This window comes from Sminthopsis crassicaudata, chromosome 1, assembly GCF_048593235.1.
Source record: "Sminthopsis crassicaudata isolate SCR6 chromosome 1, ASM4859323v1, whole genome shotgun sequence".
Taxonomy (NCBI): Eukaryota; Metazoa; Chordata; class Mammalia; order Dasyuromorphia; family Dasyuridae; genus Sminthopsis; species Sminthopsis crassicaudata.
Window position 1 is genome coordinate 57,474,199 of NC_133617.1, and position 20,104 is coordinate 57,494,302.

General features: G+C 44.1%; 1 protein-coding gene across 1 annotated transcript; it reads right to left on the reverse strand.

Annotated features, from left to right (window-relative positions):
* Positions 1 to 5,444: 5,444 nt before the first annotated feature.
* Positions 5,445 to 14,775, reverse strand: KISS1R (KISS1 receptor). The gene is made up of 6 exons (XM_074272574.1): positions 14,763 to 14,775; positions 13,911 to 14,108; positions 12,421 to 12,545; positions 9,525 to 9,660; positions 8,788 to 9,029; positions 5,445 to 6,244 (listed from the first exon to the last, which is right to left on the reverse strand). Exons 1-6 carry the CDS (start codon positions 14,773 to 14,775, stop codon positions 5,837 to 5,839), a joined length of 1,122 nt encoding a protein of 373 aa, XP_074128675.1. The 3' UTR covers positions 5,445 to 5,836.
* Positions 14,776 to 20,104: the final 5,329 nt, after the last annotated feature.

Genomic DNA, 20,104 nt, shown 5'->3' on the forward strand with positions numbered 1-20,104 from the left:
CTGGAAGGGAAGAGAATTGGAAGACAAAGATAATGGGTTCACTTTTGGACATAAGGAAGATATATCCAATTTGGAATGTCCAAGGGACAGTTAGAGATAGCAGACTAGAAATCGGTAGAGATAAGTAGATTTGAGAATCATCAGCATAGAGATCATTGAATGCCTCCCAGCCTTGATGTTCCAGGTCCTATAAGGTTCTTCCAATATTCTGCTCTTTGAATCTATAATTTCTTAGCCAGTTTAACCTGTTTGGGGAGTTGGTGGGACGGAGTGTGCCCAGTGATAGCCCAAAGCTCTAAACTCTAGAATTCCCTGGAACCCCTCAGTCCAGTGCAAGAACCACCTTATTTCCCTGGACTTCCCCCAATGGGATCTATGAGGTTAGTTAACCCTCCACTTTGGCGTGGTGTCCACGACGGATGCTGTAACTCAAGCTGGAGCGAGCCAGGGCCAGGTGTGCAGATTGTCACCTGAAGCCTGTTGCCTTGGGAGGAGCTGGGAGTTTAGGGACACTCCCTAAAAACTGCCAGGGGGCCATAAACAAATGAGCTGCCTTAGGGTGGCTGGGATAGGATTACTGGTGGGGGGCTGGGAAGAGAAGAGAGTTGGAGGAGCCACTGGATCAACGAAAAGGGGGAGGAGACTCCCCCTCCCTATTCAGCTCTGGGTAAACAAAGTTGAGAAGTAAAAGGTCCTAGCTCATGCTGGGGAGCCAGAGCTAGAAAGGGACCTCTGAACTGGGACTTTAGGATTGGATGGTGACCCAGAGAAGGGTATACAATTCTTTAAATTGGGATGGCAGGATTCAAATTCAGGTTTTCCTACTCTATATGGGAACTACCCTGCCCTGGTGCTGACCTCCCCCCCTTTTCCCTGGGTTTTTGGCTGAGCCTTTGTGCGGGTTCTGGGTGGAAGAAGTCACCCACTAGAATTTCTCAGTGGATTTCTCAGTACTAGACGGCAAGATAGAGCAGATTCAGAGAGCCCTGGGCTAGGAGTCTAAAGACCTGGTCTTCTTTAAAACAAACAAACAAATAAAAAGACCCCAAAACAACTTTTCTTTATTTTTTTTTTTAGCTCTTATAGCTTTCCAAATACATTCGAAGATAGCTTTTAACATTCACCTTTGCAAAGCCTTGTATTCCAATATTTTCTCCCTCCCTGCCCCATTGTCCCCTAGATGGCAAGCAATCCAATATAGGTTAAACATGTATAATTCTACTAAACATATTTCTATATTCATGATGCTGGCAAGAAAATAACTTGAGAAAGAAAAAAACAAACAAACAAGAAAACAAATAAACAACAACAAAGGTGAAAATACTGTATATATATATTTTTTCTTTTTTTTTTATTCATTTTTCCAAATTATCTCCTCCCTCCCTCCACTCCCTCCCCCCATGACAGGTAATCCCATACATTTTACATGTGTTACAATATAACCTAGATACAATATATGTGTGTAAATACCATTTTCTTGTTGCACATTAATTATTAGCTTCCAAAGGTATAAGTAACCTGGGTAGATAGACAGTAGTGCTAACAATTTACATTCACTTCCCAGTGTTCCTTCTCTGGGTGTAGTTATTTCTGTCCATCATTGATCAACTGGAAGTGAGTTGAATCTTCTTTATGTTGAAGATTTCCACTTCCATCAGAATATATCTTCATACAGTATTGTTGTTGAAGTGTATAGTGATCTTCTGGTTCTGCTCATTTCACTCAGCAACAGTTGATTTAAGTCTCTCCAAGCCTCTCTGTATTCCTCCTGCTGGTCATTTCTTACAGAGCAATAATATTCCATAACCTTCATATACCACAATTTACCCAACCATTCTCCGATTGATGGACATCCATTCAACTTCCAGTTTCTAGCTACAACAAAAAGAGCTGCCACAAACATTTTGGCACATACAGGTCCCTTTCCGCTCTTTAGTATTTCTTTGGGATATAATCCCAATAACAGCAATGCTGGGTCAAAGGGTATGCACAGTTTGATAACTTTTTGGGCATAGTTCCAAATTGCTCTCCAGAATGGCTGGATTCTTTCACAACTCCACCAACAATGTATCAGTGTCCCAGTTTTCCCACATCCCCTCCAACATTCATCATTATTTGTTCCTGTCATCTTAGCCAATCTGACAGGTGTGTAGTGGTATCTCAGAGTTGTCTTAATTTGCAGAAAATACTATATTTTGACCCACAGTCTCCATAGTTCTCTCTCTGGATGACAATGGCTCTTTTCATCACAAGTCTATTAATATTGCCTTGAATCCAAAGTCTGATCTTCTTCGGTGTGTATATAAGCTCCAGCATATAATTTAATTTCCCTGTCTGTAAACCAAGGGAATTGGTCGAAGGCCCCCTCCCACCCTGACTTTGTAGGAGTCTTAAAAATAAACCATTCTTGGGGCATCTAGGTGGCGAGGTGGATAGAGCAGGAGCCTTGAATTCAGAAGGACATGAGTTCAAATGTGATCTCAGACACTTAACACTTTCTAGCTGTGTGGCCCTGGGCAAGTCACTTAACCCCAGCCTCAGGAAAAATAAGTAAATAAATAAACCATTCTTGTCCAGATATGTTCCTTCCCTTCCCTCATACCCATTTCTTATACGATGTGAGTGGACCACTTTTTAAAAATCTATTAGAAAGTTATGAGAGTACAGTGGAGAGAATTCTTGACTGGGAATCAACCTGATTCTGCTGTCCTGTTACAGAGTGACTTCCCTTTTGTAAGCCTCAGTTTCCTCTTCTGTTAAATGGGGATGATTTCAACACCTTTGTGTTTACATGAATTTATCAACTTCTGACCTTTCCAGATGAGGAACTAGAGGCCAGCAAAGTGTCTGTAAGACTTATCTTCAAATTCTAATAGATTTGAGCAGGTTTTATTTATAATTTCTTGAAATATAGTAGTTTCTTAAAATCATTGTTTTTAGGGAGTCCTATGATTTTAAAATCTCTTCCCTTGACTTGTTTTCAAGGTCAGGTGTTTTTTTTTTTGTTTTTTTTTATATCAAATCTGTTACATCTTCACCTTTTTTTCCCCAGTCCTTTGTTTTTGGCCTAATATTTCTGACTATCTCATGGAGTCATTGATTTCTCCTTGATTTAGTCTAATTTTTTCAGAAAACACATTTCTTGGGTGAAGAAAAAATTTGTTCTCCTTCCAGTTTTTTTCCTCTAGGACTTTTTTCATTACTTATTTTTTCTTCATTTCTTCTCAGTTTCCATGTAGTCCTTGTGGACAATCCATTTTTTACCCCCTTTGGAACTTATGTTAGCAAATTATTCTCCATTTTTAGGAACAGATTAAGATTTGCAATCACTTTTTTTTTTTTTTTAAACTGGTTAGTGTTTTCTTTTGGTTTACTCATCTCTCCAGCATTAGTTTCTGAACTGGGGCCTTGCCTCTTGCTGCACTTTAGGGTAGGGTGATTAGGTTAGTTCCCCTGGGTTTCTGCACTAAATTCCCTCTACTTTCTAGGGTTAGGTCCTGCCTCCCATTCTGAGATTAAGAACACTGAATCTCCTGGTTTCTCAGGATGGCATTAGGGACCTCAAGGCCCTTGGGCATGGGCTGAGTCCCAATATAGAAGTGTCTTAAGCTCTCAGAGCTTGCTTACAAAGTCCTCACTCTAGGACTCTGTTCATTGTAGCCATTTTGGGGGAGCTCTCTCTTCTGCTCTTGGCCTTCTGTGGACACAGAGCCTTGCAAGTTACTCTCACCTTTTTTTAAGCTGGAAGACATTCTGGCTTTGCTATGGAGGCTTCTTTCCCATGGCTGTGGGGCTTCTGGAAGTTCTGGGATGGGAGATGGCACCTATTTTAGTTTTTCCCTGGATTCTTGATTGTTATTCAGTCTAGTACAAACTTCAGGATTTTCCTGGAGTAGGTATGTGGATGCTAGGTGGGCTGCCTCCAGTTCCAAGCACATACTTAGCTGGAAGTTCTGAGCGATTTGTCACACCTTACCAGTGGTTAGAATCAGGACTAAACCCCAGGATTCCCAACCTTCAGCTAAGGGATCCTTCTCCAGGGAAAAGCTGCTGGGAATTGGAGAGGGGCTGTAAATAATGGCTGCACAAGCCCAGGTTGGGGCACCTCCCTCTCTGGACCTGGGCTAGGAGGTGGGGGTGGGGACAGCAGCAGGGCCATCAGGAAAATTGAGTGCTATATAAATACACAGCTGTCTCCATAGAGGAGGGTGGGGACTGGGTGGCGCCCTAGCTATTTATAGCCTGGGGCCAGACTGACTTCACAGAGAGGGAGTCCCAAGATGGGAATTTATAAACAGCCTGACAGCTGATCCCATCACTTCTTAGGGTGCCAAAAGTCCAAAGGACCACAAACCAATGGGGAAGGTGTGGCCTTTGGGGAGATCCACTGACAGGTACTACAGGAAAAGAGCCTGGACAGGGGGTGTCGAACCCTGCAGCTGACTTGCAGCAAACCATTTTTTGGACCAGCAAACAGCCCAAGCCAAGCCAAGCTAGTCCCACAGCCCAAGCTAGGAAGGCTGATGACCCCCTATAACCAATGAACAAACTTCTTCCTCTTCTAGCCAACTCAAAAACCATAATGTTTGTAAATGACTTCATAGACTATCTCATTTGATCCCTGACTTTCTTAGATCAGTTTCCTCTATCCCTGTATCTATAATATACGGAGGCACTGACAGATTTCTGAACCTCCTATGTATCCTGAAAATTCCAAAAGAAGTCTGAACCTCTTAGCATCCTCCTGCCAAAGCCCAGAAACATCTGGCGGCTTGCCCGAGAGCCCATTGCAACGCATTCCAGAATCAGGGACTGGGAGGGGATGGATGGGAGGTGTGTTGCTGTTGAGGTCCTTGGTGCTGGAGAAGGGAACTGTCCAATGCTGAGGATAATGAAATTTGCTATGTGTTACTTTTACCAGCTGTCTGGCCGAAGTGATAAGGAGGGAGAACCGGCAGGCAGAAACTCAGTGGGAGGAGCCCAAGCTCCCACATATGCCCTGGAGCTCCCCATGGGCTCCCTGAACTAGAAAGGTGCATCTTTCCATAGTTCTTGGGACAGTTTCTGGCTTGGCTCCTGGAAGATTTTCAATAGGTGAACAGTGACATCTAGTGGCAAGTTATGAGCCTGCAGCCCTGGTTCTTTGGATAAGAGTTTGAGCCCTTTTCGTGGGAAGGGGTGTTCCACTGCTGGATTAACATCTGTGTCTGAAAGAACTCTAGACTGGGAGACAGGGAAGTTGTGTTCTTGCCCTGGGAATGCCATCAATTCCCGTGTGTAGCCATGGACAGATTTCCTTCTCTCCATCCTTCCCCCCCCTTTTCATATCATTCATTCATTCCATAAGAAAGCATATATTAAGTACCTACTGTGTGCCTAATATAACACTAGGATCTAGGAATACAGAGACAAAAAAAATGAAGCATTATCGGCTTTCAAGGCTTTCAAGGAACATCTGCTCTATTAGGAGGGGCAGGAACCAATATGAAGAGACATATAAATACAAAAATTTATACTAAGTAATGGGAGCACAGTGGGGACATTTGCAGTTGGGGAGAATCATGTCAGAGGTGGGTTAAGTAGTTTCCAAGACTCCCTCCAGTTTTGCAGTTCTAGAAATTTCCATTTCTAGCCTTTAGAATCTGAAACACCCACCTGGCACTGAATATAAGCCATCCTGTTCTGATTTCCTTTAAGTGAATCTTGTCTTCCCTGTTAGACTGGGAGCTTTCTGGGGTCAACAACTTTGGCTGTTTGTCTTATGTCCTATGGAGTGAGCAACTGTTCCAGGATGGGGCTGCCCTTCTCTAATGCAATGCCAGTGGAGTGTAGGATCTCACTGGGCTACCGGAGCTGGGGCATCTCCCTCCGGCTGGGTCTGTCGGAGCGAGGCTGGGGCCCCAGAGGACATAAATTGCAGTTCGGTGTGGAGATTGGCACTGGGGTTGCTAGCACTGCCCACACGGCTGGCCAAAGGACAGACCTTATGGAAGGCCTTGCGGAAGTTGGCTCCCAGGAAGGCATAAAGCACAGGGTTGAGGGAAGAATTACTGTAGGACATGCAGTGTGCCCAGATCTTCACCTTGTAGGCAGCAAAGTCACGTTGAAATCCAGGGCTAAAGGTCTGGAGTAGGATGTAAAGCTGGATGGGGCCCCAGCACACAGCAAAGAGCAGCACAATAGCAGCTACTAGACGGGACACCTTAGCCCTCATGGCCTCTGAACGTTCTGCTAGCAGCTGCACCTGAGCCAGAGGAGAACAAGGTAGAAGAAGGGAAGGGAACAGTGGGAGGATAGATGGAAGAAGGAAAGGATGAAGGAAATGGATGGAAAGAGGGATAAATATAGGGAATGGATAAAGGAAGGAGGAATGGATGAGATGGAAGAAAGAAGGGATGGAGGAAGGAAGGAGATGGATGGAGGGAAGAATAGAAAAATAGAGGGAAAGATGAAAGAAGAGATAGATGGAAGAAGAAAAGGATAAGTTTAAAAGGTGAAAGAAGGGGGGATGTATAAATGAGATGGAAAGGTGGAAAGATGGATAAAGGACATAGAAGGAGGAGTGAAAGGAAGGTTAGAAGGAAGAATAGGAGAAGGGGAAAAAAGAAGGAGGGATAAAGAGGAGATGGGTGGAAGGAGGGAGGTATGGATCAAGAAAAGAAGAGAGGATGGGGTAAAAGGAGTGGGATAGATGGAAATAGAAGGGATGTGTAGAAGAGATGGAAAAAAGGAATGGATAGAGGGAAATGGAAGGAGAGAAAGTTGGAGAGAAGAATGGAGAGATAGAGAAAGTGAATGGAAGGAGGGATGGAATAAAGAATAAAAGTAGGGATGAATGAAAGGAGGAACATAAGGAAGAAAAGGTGGAAGGAGGGAGTAATAATGAGAATAGATGGATGGATAGAAAAAATGGGAGGAGAGAGGATGAAAGATGAGTACATGAGATGGATAGAAGAATAGAGGGAAGGAAAGATTGAAGGAAGGAAAAGGAAAGAGATTGGGGATAATAGGAAGATGGAAGGAAGGAAGGAGGGTGGAGAGGATGAATGGGAGAAAAAAGGGAGGAAGTGAGAAATAGAGGAAGAAAACAAGAGAGAGAGATCACAGAAGCTGTTATACAGATCCGCTAACCCATGCTGGCTCTTTCCCTTTCCCCCCTCCCCACCCACTCCCTCCATCCAGAGGATGTCATACAAGGATCGAGGACCAATTGTAGAGACTGAAGATGTTTAACATAAAGAAGAGATGACTTGGAGAGATGTGTGTGCTGTCCTTATGTTTTAAGAGCCATCACAAGGACTGTCCTTATAAACCTGTCCCATTTGGCTCAGGGTAGAACTAAGACCAGGGGGTATGAGTTGCAGAGACACATTCCCAGCTTAATTCCAAAACTTTCCAATAATGGCTAACATGACCTTCTCTTTAAGGCTTCTATCCAATGAGAACTCCCTATCCCTAGAACTCATTCCACTTTTGATTCTCCCTTACAGTTGGAAAGGATGACCATTTGTTAGGGACCTTGGTGAGGGGTCACAAGTGGATGCTTGTTGCCCTTTGTGGGCTAGGCTCTCTATAGAGTTGGAAACTCCTTCCAGTTCAGATCCTTTGATCCTTCCTCCTTCCCCACTCAGCTCCTTCTCTAAACATCTAGGGTGAGAATGTGTTATACATGAGGAGATCTGTGTCTCTTGCCCTCTAAAAGGCTCTTTCCATTTCCCTAGAGCTCCCCAGAGCCCTAACTATTTCCTCAACATTGGCCACATTGGAACCCCAGGTTGGGAGAGAGGGAGAATGTGGCTAATAATGACAATAATAATAATGACTATGCTGTAAGATTTACAAAGTGCTTTACAAATATTGTATCATTTTATCAGCTCTGAGAGGGAGGTGCTTTTATTATCTCCATTTTACAAATGAAGTGACAGAGAGGATAAGTCAATTTTCTAGAGTCAACAGCTAATGAGTGTGGAAGGCGGAATCTCCCTCACCCCACATCCTGTGCTCTATCTACTGTATAGGGGATTGTCCAATTGAGGCAGAATCTGCTGCCCAGTGATTCAAGAGAAAATGAGGATCAGGAATCTGACCTTCTCATACTAGAGTAGCTTCTACTGTTGCTGGTCTGGAGGACTTCAGGGCTGGTCTTCCTGACTTTAGGGCTGGTGCTCTATCCACTGCACCATCTGGCTGCCCCTGGTTTTTCTCTAAATCACTCCAGACCCCCAGAATCTCAGTATTGGAAGGGAGCTCAGAAGCTATTCAGTCTCCCATTCCTGAAGAAAAGTGCCCTCAGTGATCTCTCTGACAAAAAGCCATGCAGCCTTTGCCTGAAGACGGGGTGCCTAGCTGACTGAGAATCAGGCTTGGGGGTAAGGAAGACCAGGGTTTGAACATTGTTTCTGACACTTACTAGCAAGTCCAGGCCATTTTAAAATAACTGAGTTGGAAGACACAGTCTTTCTCTTTACTCCAATACTGTGATCCTAGATAAATTCCGGTAATGGGGAATTTATCACTTTATCAAGAGGGCAGTTCATTTTACTGCTTCTTTAGATGATATCCTGAGCATGTTTTAGAGTCAGAAGCCTCAGGCTCTACTAGCTGCACAGGTCTTGAGTATGTCACCTCTGGGGCATTTTCCTTTGATTTCTCAGGCCCCTGAAATTCCCTGTTCTACCTTCCAGAGGGCCTTGCTGAGGGCAGGGCTGTCCCATCTGCCCCTGCTTTCTTCTCCCCACCACCCTAGGAGGGCAGGGCTGTGTGAGACTGGAGGGAGGGTCCACACACCTGATAGTTATTGTCAGCTACTGGCTCCACAGTGGGCCGTCCCATCTGGTATAGCATGGCGGCATAGCAGACACACAGGGTTAGAAGAGGCAGAAGGTAGACGGCCAGGAAGTTGTACAGGATGAAGGCGCGCTCGTGGGTCACAGATGGGAACACCTCGATGCAGTATGTCTGTGGCCCAAACCAGTAGCCCTCAGTGAGACGGTTGTACATGGGCACGGGAATGGACACCAGGAAGGACCCTGAGAGGGGGACAATCAGCCTTTTTCTGTAAGTGTCCCCCTTTCTCTCTCCATCCTTCCAGCCCAAATGATGGAGGCTGCCTTCCCCTTAGTGACATGAAGCAGGGCCTCAAGTTCTTTGTCATTTTACAGATGGGAAAACTGAGGCTCAGAAAGGGGAAGTTGCTTTCTCCAAAGTCACAGAGTTAGTGAGCAGCAGGGATTTTGCTCCAAACCCGAGAAGCAATGTAAGAACTTTGGGAATACCTGAGTCTGAATAATGGCTATCAGTGAAAATTCTGGGACCATGAGCCCCTGCATCAGCTCCAGTGGGAGCTAGGACCTTAGGAACTGATTCACATCAGGCAAGACCAGAATCACTGACTGAGATGCTTCCAGGCACTTTGCTCAAGCCTCTGATGCTCTGTCTCTACCCCCTCCCCAAAATAAAACCTGGCAGCTCTAGACCACCCAATCACTTCTGGAGTCAGTCTCCCTAAGGCCCTGAACACTTACCAACCCAGATGCCCAGGCTCACAGCAAAGGCCAGCCGCAGGGTACGGTAGCGTAGGGAGCGGAGGGGGAACACCGTGACGTACCAACGGTCCACACTCATGGCTGTCAAGGTGACACAAGTAGCCTGGACGGACACCTGGAAAAAGCAGGGGTGGTCCAGTTCCCCCCACCTCAAGTCTTCTTCTTCCATTCCTGCCCTCCTTCTGCCCTACCCCACTTCTATCCACCACAGAATCTTCCAGCTGGAAAAGACCTCAGAGATGGCCCCTCTATTGCATTGCAGACAAGTGTCCATCACATTTCTGGTTTGAGTTCCAAAGAACAGGATCCCAACACTTCCTAAGAGGGTTTTCCCACCTTGGGATAGTGCTTTTTAAATTGTATTGTTATTATTATCAATTTTAAAATAGTATTGGATTACTTCTGCCTAGGGGAGGGAGTTGGAGAAAGGGAGGGAAAAAATCTGAAACAAAAGGATTTGCAAGGGTAAATGTTGTTGCGTGTATTTTAAAAATAAAAAGCTATTTTTCTCTTCATTTCCCCTTTCTTCTAAGTCCAAGTCTGAGGTACCTCTCCCTAGGTTAAATATTCCCCTCCTCCCTGCCATTTCATTACATGTCACCTATATTCACTCTGAACCCTACCCCCTTAGCTTCATGCAGTCTTCCCTTGGTCATGCCTTCCTCTGGCACCTCCTGTGCCCCCAGGTATAGAGGAAAGGGAAGGAAGGAAACAAGCATTTATTAAATACCTGCTGTATTCCAGCTCTTTCCAAATACTATCATTTGATCCTTAGTATACTCTAGGAGGTAGGTGCTATTATTATTTACAGTTGAAGAAACTGAGGCTGCTTAATGACTTGCCTAGAATCACAAAACTAGTAAGTATCTGAGGCAAGATTTTTCTTTTTCTTTCCTGAGGCTGGGGTTAAGTGACTTGTCCAGAGTCACACAGCTAGAAAGTATTAAGTGTCTGAGACCAGATTTGAATTCTGGTCCTCCTGAATTCAGGGCTGGTGCTCTATCCACTGCGCCACCTAGCTGCCCCCTAAGGCAGGATTTGAATTCAGATCTTCTTTATTCCAGATCCAGTGCTCATCAACTATGTCATCTAGATTCTGTTTTTTAGGGCAAAAGTGGTCTCAGTTTCCCTTCAATCACCTTTTCAAAAACCTTAAGTTTTGGGGAGTTCTGGGGCTGGGGCAATCTGAATCTAAGGTCTCCCATTCTGTTCTAGAATGGAGCCCTTGGAGATTTCTCCTATGGAGACCTGGGCCTCAAAAGCTCCCTGTTCCTGGAGGAGAAAGCAGTTCCTATCCTTGGACTGTGAGTGTCAAGGGAAGAAGAAGGGCCCAAAGCCAGCAAAATGGCCATTCAACTCACCTTCAAGTTTTATTAAACTACTTATGGGATGCTTGATATGGGAGGGGGCAGTCCTCCCAAGAGAGTTGTCTGCCAAGCCCACTACCAAACCCTTTATTCAACGAACAGAAAAACAGTAAAAAGGCTTGCTCACGGTAACACAACAAATAAGAAAGCTTCACGATCGAAGCCAGCACATTTCTCTATTGCTCCGAACAGGGCAAGAAGGCACCAACAGCAGAGACAGAGACAGAGACATGGAGAGACACAGGAGGCAGGGAGAGACACCAAACAAGAGGCCAAGGCAGTGAGAAAGAGAAGACGCTGAAATCTGGATCCAAAGAAGTGGCAGGGAGGAAGAGAGAGGAAGGAAACAGGGAAAGAGGTTGGCTCCTACTGAGCACCAAAGCACACATAATTCTGTAGATGCTCCATGCATTGAACTAAACTCACCAAAATTAGGAAGGGAGAGAGGCCCAGAGAGGGGAGAGTCAAGGGGAAATAAGAGAGAAAAGAGGGAAATGGAGGCAGAAAGAAAAGGTGAGGACTCTCATACAGGAGAGAAAGAGACAGGAAACCCAAGAGTACAAAGGAGGGAAGAAAAAAGGTGGGGGGGAGAGAGAGAGAGAGAGAGAGAGAGAGAGAGAGAGAGAGAGAGAGAGAGAGAGAGAGAGAGAGAGAGAGAGAGGGAGGGAGGGAGGGAAGGAGGAAGAGGAGGAGAAGAAGAAATGAATGATATAAGAATTGAAAAGAGATGGAAGGAGAGAGAGAGAAAGAAAAGAGGACAAGGAGGAAAAGGAAGAGAAGGAGGAGGAGGAGAAAGGGGAATAACATGAGAATTGGAGAGAGAAAAGAGAGGCAGAGAAAGAAAGGGATAAAATGAAAATAAGAAAGAAAAAAAGACAGCTAAGAAAAGGAGACAGAATAGGGAGGGCCACAAGGAGAGAAGGAAATAATAATAGGAGATATGCAGACAGGAAGCAAAGTGAAAATGGAAACTTGAGGGAAAGGGACTGTCAAAGGGAGTCTAAAGGAAAGATGAAGAGACAGGAAATGTGAGGGGGGACTGAAAATCACTCAAGTGATTTAGGGAAAGACATAGACTAAGGGTGACAGATAGGTTGATAGACAGGGAAAACAGAAGAAAAGCAAGACAAGGATGACAATGAGAGGACACAGATAGGGAGAGAAAGATAAAAAGGTGGAAGCTGACAGAAGAGAAGGAAAAACAAGACAAAGGGGGGGGAAAAGGTTTGGGAGACATGAAAAAGAGAAACAAATAGGAAGCTAAGGAAAGCAATATAGAGACCATGAAAATGAATAAAAGAAGGTGGAAGGAGAAACAGGTGATGAGAAATGGCCCCAGAACGAGAGAAAAGAGCTGGAGATTTAAGGAAGAAAAGCAGAAAAAAGAGCTGGAGAAGACAGGGGAGGAATGGGGCCATGGACAGTGGAGGGGTTTGAGGACAGTCTGGGCAGGGTTGCTGGGGCAGCACTCTCCTCTGCACAGGGACACCCCACAGACCCCTCCTCACCTGCTGGATGTAGCTGACAAACTTACACATGAACTCTCCAAAGACCCAGCTGGGAAGGGGATAGAGCATAGCCGTGAAGGGCACGCAACAAACCAGGAAGATGATGTCTGTGGCTGCCAAGTTGGCTAGAGTGGAGGGAGAGGGAACAGGTTGGGGAAGACAGGTAAACTGAAGCACAAATCTGGTTCAAATTCTTACAGTCCCTCCTTCCACCAAAAAAAAAAAAAAAAAAAAACCACTGCCAACAAGAGATTCAGATCTTCCCTGCCCCCCCCACTCTGTTTTGATCACAACTTAACCTCATCAGCTGGAAAGGACTTCCAGAATTTATCTCATTCCCCCCATCAATGCCCTTCTTTTCAAGACCCTGCCAAACCCTCCTAGGAAGGAGAGACAGTGTCCCTTTTCTAGCATGGTCTAAGTAATGAGATTTCTCTGTCTTCTTTGAAGCCCACGTTTCTCCTATTAAATTCCTAGAATCTGAGTCAGATGTAGGGCCCAGGTATTCTCACCCACCACCAACTTTCTTTTCCCAGCTCTAGAGCACTGGTTTCGGTTCCCTGAGCCTTCTAGCCAGCTCCTTAGTTCCACAAAGGAGTCCCAGAATGCATCATCATCCCCAGTCCAGGGCAAGAAGGGCCTTTTCATCAGAAGATTGTAGGATTGATTTCGAGTTAGAGTTAAAATAGATTTTGTAACACAGAACACAGGTTTGGGGGGAGACTTACAATCCAAACCCTTTATTCAACAAGCAGAAAAACAGTAAAAAGGCTTGCCCATGGTCCCACAAGGAATAAGCAGAGCAAGACTTCACGCTCAAATCCAGCGCGCTCTATTATTCATTACTGTCGCCTGAGAGTGTTTTTTCCCCATCCCCATCTCATATACCCAGAGAGCTGAAAGGACTTCAGGAGGCTGACTTCCGCCCAGCGTAAGCCCCTCTCCCACAAATGGACAGCCAGCGTCCTCCCGAACACCTTCAAAACGGAGTGCGCTTCCCCACACAAGGTACTGCGCTTTTGGACAGCTCCGCCAGCTAAGACGTTTTTCCTTATATTCCACAAGAAACGGACTTTTCTGCGCCTTCCCTTCTAATTCTCCCTTCTGCCGCCAAGACAATGCTGGATTTCCTCTTTTGGGTCTATTTTCCCCAGTTAGTTTCCCCTCCTAAAATAGAGCCCCAGAACTGGGCACCCGCAAAACTACACATTTCAGACTGAGTGGAAGCGGATGGACTTGAATGAATCCTCATTCTCTCCCTTCTCCCTTAGACAGCTCAGTTCAGCTGCGGGGGAAGGGGGGGGGGGGGCGGAATCTGAACGGACTTAAGTAGGGAAGCGCCCCTTTCCCTGAGGGAGAGTCAAGGAGGTGGGGATGGGGAGGCACGCGACACTGCCCGCAGGAGATCCTCTCCGAGTCACGGGAGAGGAGCAGAGGGGAGAAGAGCACCCTCTGACCCAGTAGGGGGGCGGGTTCCTCGCTCGGCTCACCGATGTAGAAGTTGGTCACGGTCCTCATCTGCTTGTGCTTTGAGATCACGTAGATGACCAGCGAGTTGCCCGCCAAGCCCACTACCAGGAGGGCAGCGAAGAAGAGCGGTACCAGCCAGGCGTCCACCAGGCGCGGAGGTCCGGAGCGCCCCGAGCTGTTGCACAGCCGCTCCCAGCCCCAGCCCCTTGACAGGAGGACTCGTTCAGAGCCGGGAAGGAGGCGTTAACCTCCGACCCCGGCCTCGGTCCCCCAGACTGTTTCATGGTCCCTGCCTGTCCCTCCTCCTCCTTCCAGGAGACCTCCCCGTATTGCTGTCACAAGAGCGAGATGGAAGTAGAGGGGAGGGCGCCCTTGGAAACCTGGAGTGGAGGAAGGAGAGGGGGACCCCAGGCTGAGGCAGGACTGGACCGTAGCGAGCAGGTGAGGACAGGAGCCCCCTCTTCTCTCCCTTACTGTCTCTGTATGTGTCACTTCGGGGTCCGGGGTGGGGACATCAGGCTGCCGCTCGGCCAGCCAGACGCACCGCAACGGCCAGATCCACGCTGCCTGCCTCTCTGGCTTCGTCAGCAATCGGCAGTGAACCCCCAGCAGCCCTTTATATAACTCCTGCCGGTGGCCGCGTTCCCCCTCCTATCTCCCTCTTCCCTCACTCCCCACCTTCTCCTCCTCCCCCTCCCCTCCCTTCCCATCTTCCCTTCCTTCCTTCTCTCCATCTCCCTCTCCCCTCTTCTTCATCTCCTTCCTCCAAACGGACCAAATCCCCCGTCCAAGAGGGGAACCCCAATTGGAACCTGCCAAGTTGAAGGGCATCGAATATATTCTTAGAGTGGTCACAGGCCTCGGAGGCTCACCTTCCCAATCCATAGTCTCTTCCAGCCACAGAGAGCCCCTCTGTGAGCGCCTGGTGGAAAGCTGCAAGTGGCAGCTAATTCTGCCTTTTACTGAGCTTCAGTCTTTGCTCCAACTTCCACCCACTCCTGCTGGGTTTGCCCTCTGGAACAAGTGCAGTCCCCTTTCCCCCATGGCAGCTTCTCAAGTGGAAACCACATCAAGTTCCGGCTGGAGGGAGCCTTAGATGTTAGCTACTCACCCCTTTCCACTAAAGGGTTTTGGACTGCTTTTTGTCTTCACTTGGCAGTCACTTCCCTAGTAAATCTATTCATTATTATTATTTTTTTTAAATTAAGTTTCACCAAGGAGATTGTATCTGACAAGCTTGTAATACTTCCAGACAATAGTCAGTAGTATTATAGTATTATGCATATATAGTATTATATAACAGCATATTATATATACATATATAGTATTATACGATAGTCTATCCTGGTAGAATTCCATCTCTCTTTTGTGATGGAGAGTTGATGATCTCTTCTGCTCTCAAGAATTTTCCCTGCCAACCCTTTCATTCTGACGTCAGACCCAAGATTTCTTCCATTGCATCCCACTTCATTGTCAAGCTTCCACAAATAGCCAGGATGCCTCTATTTTCCTAATGTGTTCCCTTTCCAAATCCTGCTCCACACACACACACATACACACACATTTCTAATGTTTTCTGTTGCTTTTCACACTGTTGACCATGCAATCTTTTATGTATGCTCTTCTCCTCTGAAGAGTTTTTTCCTTCCTTAAAGTGACACTTTAAAGCGTTTATTGAATATATTTGAATCATGAATCTTCTCTTCAGTGAAATTAGTCACAACTCCACCATATTTTGACAATCTGCGAATTGCTACAGCTGGAATGAAGGGTCAGCTTTCTTGTTGGCAGTTTCCTCTCTGCACTGTACAAACATCAGGCGATCTCAATTAACCTTTGAACACGACCAAGACCTTGGTCATCAGACTTCAAGGTCAGCGTCTCCATGACTTTGGATAGCTAGGTTCCAGTGACTTCTTTCTGACTTTGTCCCAGAAAAGATCTGAGGGTGGGGAATTGACTCAAAGAGCGGTCAAATCAGTTTACAAGCATCACCAAGAATTCACTGTGTGCCAGCCAGACACTATGTTTGTTGACAAATAGGGGAAGATACAAAGTTTAACTAAGACTTGGACCTCATTAATGTTATATGCCCTGTAACAAAGGCATATTAAATGTCCTAAAGTGGAATGAGTTGCCTCAGAAGGTAGTAGATTCCATGCTATAGGAGATTTCAAGCATTTTGGCAGAGATACTGGAGAGAGACAGAGACAGAGAGAGACAGAGACAGCGATAAGAGAATATTATACAGAGGGATTCCTCTAGGGGTTAAACTTAGAGATTCTGTGAGGATACAAATACTAATAACTACAATAGACAATATTACATAAATGCATTAGAAAAGGACAAAGCAGTCTTTGCCATCCAAGGAGAAAAAAGCCTTAATCTACAGGAATATTATGGGTTAGTGTATTCAAGGCCTCAGGTGGTGCATATCTTATTATCTCCATGGCTCTGCTTTTGGGTACAGGTTTTTAATTCTCAAGTAGTAGAAATTGATGGGGACATATGGTGAACACAATACCTTAGAACACCCAACAATACCCTCTTGTTCCCCACCCCCACGCCTTCACTAAGCAAAGGAATGGAGGGGAGAGGAACTTGAATGACATGTCTAAGAACTCCACCTTCAAATCTTCAACATAAAGAAGATCCAACTCACTTCCAGTTGATCAATGATGGACAGAAATAACTACACCCAGAGAAGGAACATTGGGAAGTGAATGTAAATTGTTAGCACTAATGTCTGTCTGCCCAGGTTACATGTACCTTTGGAATCTAATGCTTATTGTGCAACAAGAAAATGGTATTTACACACATGTATTGTATCTAGGTTATATTGTAACACATGTAAAATGTATGGGATTGCCTGTCATCGGGGGAAGGGAGTAGAGGAAGGGGGGGATAATTTGGAAAAATGAATACAAGGGATAATATTATAAAAATATATATAATAAATAATAAATAATAATAATATAAAATAAAAGAACTCCACCTTCTCAGTCTGCATGGCTCAACAACACTCAGAGACTATCTAACCTCATCTTCAAACTTCCATATGCAGAAACCATGACTGATTTCCCAAAGTACGTCAGCAGAATTCCTTTTGTCTGATTTCCTTAGGTCATGTGGCTACTGCAACCCCAAAAAGAAATGGCAGTGCAGACATATGTGGTAGGAACAATATTCTATCCTCCCTGCCTTGTAAATTAAGCAAGTTTTCCCTAAAAAAGATATCAAACCAGCTTTATAGGCTTGATTAGCTCAGGGGACTAAATGGTTCATGTTATTGACTTGACTTCCCGGTTGTCTTAAAGCACATAAGCCTCAAGGTGCTATCTAATGTCAAACTCTGATGGGCATTTCAGTGACAGAGAAGCTTTGATTAGCTGGGTCAAGTCTCATGATGTTCTGGGGCCAGCATGACTCAGGGTAGTGTCTTGATGGTTTATGATTGATTTTGGATTGAAATAAGACATTTGCAGGTAATTCAAAGGTTATCTCTTTATCTTATATATTCAACAAAGATATGCCCTGAGGACGTCTGGACTATTTATGATGATGCCCTATCACTTTGTTATGGTCTAAGATTTCATGAGGGCTGGGACCATATTTAATCTAACCTTTGTATGCCCCTCAGTGCCTACTACAGTGTGGTCCTGTACACAGAAACACTCTATAACTGTTTGTTGAATGAATGAATGGGGGAAAATCCATTGCCTTTTCCCAGATTCCACCCTCTTCCTCCACCCTTTCACTAGCCTATTTGCCCAGAAGGAAGCATCAGCATCTGTAGTCAAAGTCTGTAAAGTATAGCCTATGGAACTAGATTTTGAATTCTGGCAAAATGTTATTTTATTTTTGCAAATAAGTTTTTTAATATCTTTTTAAAATAACAGTCATTTTCAGATATTACTACCAGCTTATAACCTCTCTATGCCCCCAAATTGTTTTTGCCCTTGTGAAGAAAAAAAGAAAGAAAAGAAAAAGAAAAGCAGTTGAGAAAACAATCAAAACAGTGAAAATATCTGATAATGGATATCAACATTGCATAGTCCTCTACCACTGGGGAGAAGAGAAAGAGATTTCATTATCTGTCTTCTCAGACTAAGATGTCTTGCTGGCTAGAAATTATTTAGAAAAGGAAACAACAATCACAAAAAGCCAGCAGGGTTTCATCAAGAATAGGTCACGCCAGACTGACTAATGTCCCTTTTTTGGGGCAGCTTTACTAGGCTGGAAAAACAGGGCAATTTTGGAAATATAATTTGTTTAGATTTGAACAAAACATTTGACGTAATAGTCATGATGGACTGTCATAAGGACAAATGTAAATTGTTACACTAGGGTTAAAAAAATCAATCTCACAAATAAAAGATAAGGAAAGCATTACTCTCTATCACTACAAGTTAGGAGTTTTTCTGGAAAAGATCTTAAGCTCTCAAGGGACCGCAAAACCAATGAGTTGACAATGACAGTGACAATGAGCTGGCAGATATGGAAGACAAAAAGACTAATGGTGTTCTTGAGTTGGGGCATGAAAAACCATATAGTCCAGGAATAGAGAAATGAAAATTCTACTATAGTCTGCTCTGGATGTGCCTCCATCAAGAGTATCATGTTTATTTTTTTTCCCTTTTAAAAAAAATTATATAGCTTTTAATTTACAAGATATATGCATGGGTAATTTTTCAGCATTGACAGCTGCAAAATCTTTTGTTCCAACTTTCCCCCTCTTTCCCCCCACCCCCTCCCCCAGATGGCAGGTTGACCAATACATGTTAAATATATTAAAATATATGTTAAATACAATATATGTATACATGTTTACACAGTTGTTTTGCTGTACAAAAAGAATTGGACTTTGAAATAGTGTACAATTAACCTGTGAAGGAAATAAAAAATGCAGGCGGACAAAAATAGAGGGATTGGGAATTCTATATAGTGGTTCATAGTCATCTCCCAGAGTTCTTTCGCTGGGTGTTGCTGGTTCAATTCATTACTGCTTTATTGGAACTGATTTGGTTCATCTCATTGTTGAAGATGGCCACATCCATCAGAATTGATCATCATATAGTATTGTTGTTGAAGTGTACAATGATCTCCTGGTCCTGCTCATTTCCCTCAGCATCAGTTTATGTAAGTCTCTCCAGGCCTTTCTGAAATCATCCTGCTGTTCATTTTAAGAAGGGTTTTTATAAGAATGTCCAGAGGAGGGTGATAGGATAGTGAAGTCTTTGAGGATTGGTTAAAGGAATTGGAGATGTTTAGCTTAAGGAGACAATAGCTCTTTAAGTTTTTGAAAGATTCTTTTGGATTTTTTGGTAAATTTTTAATTCATTTTAAACTTAAATATAAAACAAAAACAGAAAGAGAATATTTCTGTGTATATAGCAGAACATAAGAGAGGATCCAATATAGAACAACAAGTTTTCATTTCAAGAAAACCTATATAAGAAACAATAATTATTTTCAAAGTTACCCAGCTTTTCTTTGCTTTGTTGTAGATTTTCTTTTGTTCTCTCTTATGTACTTCTTACTTTTTTTCTCTTCCCTCCCCCTAGCATCCTAAAGAAGACTATAATTAAACATGTTTATGTATGTGTGTGTATGTACAAGCATCTAGATATTTATAAACTTACACATATACACTCATACACATATGTAATATACATATTTCTACTTGTCATCTCTTTCTCTGAGAGTGAATAGCATTTTCTCTCATAGATCCTGAAGATTGTTTTATAGAAGAGATATTAGCTTTATCCAGCTAGATCCCAAGATGCAGAGCCCAGAACAATGGGAGAAAAATGCAGAGGGAGAATTAGGTTTGACATAAGGAAGAACTTCCCAACGATTAACAAAGTGGGATAGATTTGCCTAGGGAGATTGATATCTCATTGAAGGTCTTCAGGCAGGGGCTAGATGACCACTTCTTAGTGATAATGTAGAGGCAATGCCTTTTTAGGTATGGATTGAACTAGATAGTCTTTGAGGTCCCTTCTCACACAGATTCCTTTTTTTCCCCTTGGCTAAAGTTACACAGACTTTAAGGCATATAATCACAAAGGGAAAATGGAATACAAAGTGTGCAAATGTATGCTAGGATTCAGGACCTAGCATTTTTGTGCTAGAGGAACAGAAAATCTCCGTGGCTCATCTATAGGACAGGGTGGCTCAAATTTGCTAGGTTATCTTAATGAAACTAAAGACC

What these genes read in the sequence shown, in the direction of transcription:
- KISS1R (XM_074272574.1), bottom strand. An exon ending in CGTGACCAACTTCTACATCG is followed by an intron (nt 12,546 to 13,910) that starts GTGAGCCGAGCG and finishes CCTCCACTCTAG; the next exon opens with CCAACTTGGCAGCCACAGAC. An exon ending in TAGCTGACAATAACTATCAG is followed by an intron (nt 6,245 to 8,787) that starts GTGTGTGGACCC and finishes CCTCTGGCTCAG; the next exon opens with GTGCAGCTGCTAGCAGAACG.